The 4146-nt window shown below is 47.6% G+C and overlaps 1 protein-coding gene across 1 annotated transcript; it reads left to right on the forward strand.

Moving 5' to 3' along the window:
- The first annotated feature begins 2032 nt into the window (after positions 1-2032).
- On the forward strand, positions 2033-3863 carry LOC107111147 (zinc finger protein 581-like). The gene has a single exon (XM_015412072.1). The coding sequence runs from the start codon at positions 2074-2076 to the stop codon at positions 2839-2841; it is 768 nt and encodes a 255-aa protein (XP_015267558.1). The 5' UTR covers positions 2033-2073; the 3' UTR covers positions 2842-3863.
- The last annotated feature ends 283 nt before the right edge of the window (positions 3864-4146 follow it).

Here is a 4146-nt window from a genome sequence, read left to right on the forward strand (position 1 = left end):
ATGCAGGGTAAGTTCAGTTGAGAAAAATAAAGATGACAGGTGTGTGTGTGTATGATGGGATGATAGTGGCTTATAAAATTATGCATGGGGTGAAGAAAGTGGTTAGACAGAAGATTGGCCTTCCTGTCATAATACTAGAACTTGGGAGCACCCAGTGAAGTTGATGGGTAATAGATTCAGGACAGACAAAAGGAAAGACTATGTCACTCAACAGGTAGCTAAGCTGTGGAATCAATTGCCACAGGATGTAGTGATGGCCACTAACATCATAAATAGCTTTAACGGGGATTGGGCAGATTCATGGGGGATAGGTCTATCAGTGTCTCCTAGCCATGATGGATAAAGGGAACCTCCACATCCTGGGGTTGTAGATCTCTGAATTAGGAAGCAACATTGACCTCTGTGACGTGTTTGTTTGCAATGGGTTGGCCGTGGCGTGGAACAGGATGCTGGAGTAGATGGACCACTGGACTGGTACGGCAAAGTGCTTCTTTCTATTCTTATGACCTGTTGGCCTGTTGAAGGAAGGGTCAAGTAGGATTGTGGGTAGGACATACTGATGCCTTGAAAAGGTGTTCCAGCTCCAATTGCCGAGCCGTTTCCACTGCACTTCTCAACAGCCTCAAGTTCCTCTTACCTGGTTCACCCTAACTCTGACCATGCTAGCCTTTCTTATCAGCTCTGATAGCTAAATGGGACCCTAATGGTCAGAGGCAGTAGACATGGCGGACCAACTATAGGGGAACACTGTTGCCTTCATACTTTCCTTGTAAGCTTTCCAGAAGCATATGGCTGACCACTGTTGGAAGTACAGTGATGGACTAGACAAAGGCATGTGACTTGTACAAGACCGCAAACTGAAGAAGCAGAGGAGAGGTCTAAGCCCCAAATCCCTCCTTTGACCCAACAAACACCCCAGCACCAGCATGCATGGATATCGCTCATCACAATAACAATAACAGACAGGGATTCTTCAAAATTGTGAATGAAACATTCTTGCCCAAAACTGAAGTATTAATCCCTCAAATAATTGTTTCAATATTCTTAGAAACTTATTAAGAACTTCCTGATCATATTTTAGAAGCTCATACTCCCGTGTAATCCCCCACTGGGTGGGGATGAAATCTTACCCTCTCAGACTGTCTTGACGTCCTAGCCAAATTTTATTTCAGTTCCTTTGCCTTCAGTTTGGACTGGACTTAATGTCCAATGAAGTGCATCGTTTTTGGACCAAAACCTGGTTAGCATTTTCCATACAAGATGGTTGTATTCACAGGGAGAAAAACAGCCAAGTATATTTCAGGAAGTTTAGCAGGAATTTTACTTCTAGAGCGGTCATCAGCTCTTTGCTTCCCACTTTGAGTAATGCCTGTGTACGTTTCCTAGATTTGTAGTCAATCAAACTGCAAAGGGAAGACGGATGAGATGGAACAGATTATTCTGGCACCAGCTGGAATATTTTGTTGTGGTTTGGAGCTCGAGGTTTGTGACATTCTCAAGAACAGGAAAGCTACAGTATAATCATGTGTGTGTGTGTCTGGAAACAAGTCCTACCGTATCCCATGGACTTATTTCTAAGTGGTATGAGGAGGACTGAGCTAATCAGTGGAGTTGTCATTGGTGGTGCTGCTAGGTAAGGGTATACTTGTTTAATTCGTAGGGTTGTTTTGGGTCTGGTCTGTTGTTGACCTGGCCATGGAGAAGAAAATAGGCAAGATCTCTTTCCTTCTAACAATTAGTGGTAACTTTTCGTATTGAACTGCAAGGTATTTTTCCTTATGAGTCACAAAAGAATCTCAAATCTTGAGTGTTCAGTAATATCTGGATACACTTAAATGGAATAATAATAAAATTGTTTAAAATAAAATTATTTATCAAGTACAGATCTTGAATTTGTTGGCATTGCTGCATTTCTAAGCATAAATCCATGGAAGTCGATGGATTTAGAAGGGTTTAACTCTGCTTAGGATCGACCTTTGATGTGCATAACTCTTACTTGCCTAATCAGCATGCCTGCTTTCTCATTGCAGACTTGGCAGCTCATCTCCAGGGAACGCTTCTAAGGAGATACTTATGGAGCTGCAGAGACATTCCAAGTCTACAGAGGATCCCCGTAGACCAGCCGAAACCATGGAACGTTCCTCTCTGCAAGACCCCACAAGTAACTTGGGGCACATCAAGCTGGAACTGGAGGATGAGGGAGGGGAAGTCCAGATTTCACCTCCTAAACTGTCTCGCCCACCAGTGCCTTCTCCCGCGGGTGCCCTTCTTCAGGGTTTGAATGGGTTGCCCGGAGCAGGCAAACAGGCCCACATTCCTGTAGGGACGAGTGGCATGGAACAAGGAGAAACCTCCCGACTGGGGCGCTACTTGTTGATTGACAGCCAGGGGCTGCCATACACGGTACTGGTAGAAGAGGGGGTGGGGTCAGCGGAGGCAACTGCAGGGGGCACAGAGGGTGGATGGAGCGGGGGGCCCTTGCGTAAGGTGTACTGCTGTCCAGTGTGTTCCCGAACATTTGAGTACCTTTCTTACCTGCAGCGCCACAGCATCACCCACTCGGAAAGCAAGCCTCACGTATGCCGAGCTTGCGGCAAAGCCTTCAAGCGCACATCCCACTTGGAGCGCCACAAATACACCCACTCTGGCCGTAAGCCCCACCAATGCCCCATCTGCCAGCGTAGCTTCCGTGACTCTGGGGAGCTCTCACACCACCAGCGGGTGCACACGGGCGAGCGGCCCTACCAATGCGAAGCATGCCACATGCGCTTTGGCGAGCGCAACACTCTTCAGAGGCACATCCGACGGAAGCACCGTCTACAGCTCCTTCCCACACCGTAGAGACTGGCCTTCTGGGGTGTACATTGTGTCAGAGGCATGGAGACCCCCCACTGCCTGTCCAGGCCTTAGGAATCTACGTCCTGGGACTTGCTAACATCCGGGCATACAATGGCAATCTTGGCCTGGACATATTTGCCCTTGTCTTATGGAACTGGTACTTCCACATCTGCCCTGGAGGAATCTAAAGGGAGAACCTCACCCACCAATGCCTAAAATTCTCTGCCGTGGAAGAGGCAGCTTTCTGAGACATCACATGGCCCATCTTCTCATGCTGCAAGGACTGGCCTACCTGCTCTCTAGATACTCCAGTTTGTCATTTCTTCCTGAGCACCTAATAAACTGGCAGGGAGAGCCATTTCACCCTGGTGACCATTGCCCCTGTAAGTCATATGCATCTACCCTTGGATACGCCAGCCTAGCATTATCTGCCTCTGCAATAGACAGCATGACCTGCTAGTATCCAGCTCTGTCCAATCCTATGACTCTGTGGCAGGGAGAATCCAGCCCACTTGGCCCAGGCCTTGCACTTAATAGACAGGCACTGTCCCCCACCGTGTATGCCTGAAGGACATGGTGTCATGAAGCCTGTAGCCTGGCAATGCCTACCCCTTTGTTTACCTCGCCTTGAAAGGGCAGCTCTCTGAGAAGGGTTACCTTGCATCCCTTTCAGGTGCACATTGCCCTGGAAACAGCATGGAGACCCTCAGCATGGCAAACGAAACTCGGTCCCACTCATTTTATAAAGGTATGCTTCACAAATACAGAAAGTATCAGCTTCTTTGGGCCTGGGGAAGATGAACCGGAGGGGCGAAGGCCAGGGGAATATCTCTCCTTCCTCCACAATCGCCAGCTACAGATTTGAATTGAGTTTTCAAAATGTGTGAACTCCCTTGCAGAAGCCTCATTGGGAAGAGCTTGGTGTCCCCCTGGAGTAGGATCTCACCCCAACACACTTCCTTCCTCCCCCTCCATCCCCAGTAACGAACAATATGAAGCCAGTTCCAGAGGGGTAGCTTTTTAGTCCGTTGCAGCAAAATTAAACAGAAGTCCCAGTGGCACCTTAAAGACTAACAAAATGTATTCCAGTATAATAATAATAATAATCGTATGGCATTGTGTGTAGAATAGCCAGGAGACGCTAAGATTGTCCAGCAACCTAAAGTTCTACCTCTTTTAGTGTTTGCACCACTAGGTGGCGAACTAGACTTGTTTTTAAGGCAAGAGACATTTCAGAGGTGGTTTGCCATCGCCTGCCTCTGTGTCACAACCCTGGTATTCCTTGAAGGTTGCAGTTCCAAATACTAG

The sequence above is a fragment of the Gekko japonicus genome, unplaced genomic scaffold (assembly GCF_001447785.1).
Source record: "Gekko japonicus isolate JY-2015 unplaced genomic scaffold, Gekko_japonicus_V1.1 scaffold1400, whole genome shotgun sequence".
NCBI classification, from domain to species: Eukaryota; Metazoa; Chordata; class Lepidosauria; order Squamata; family Gekkonidae; genus Gekko; species Gekko japonicus.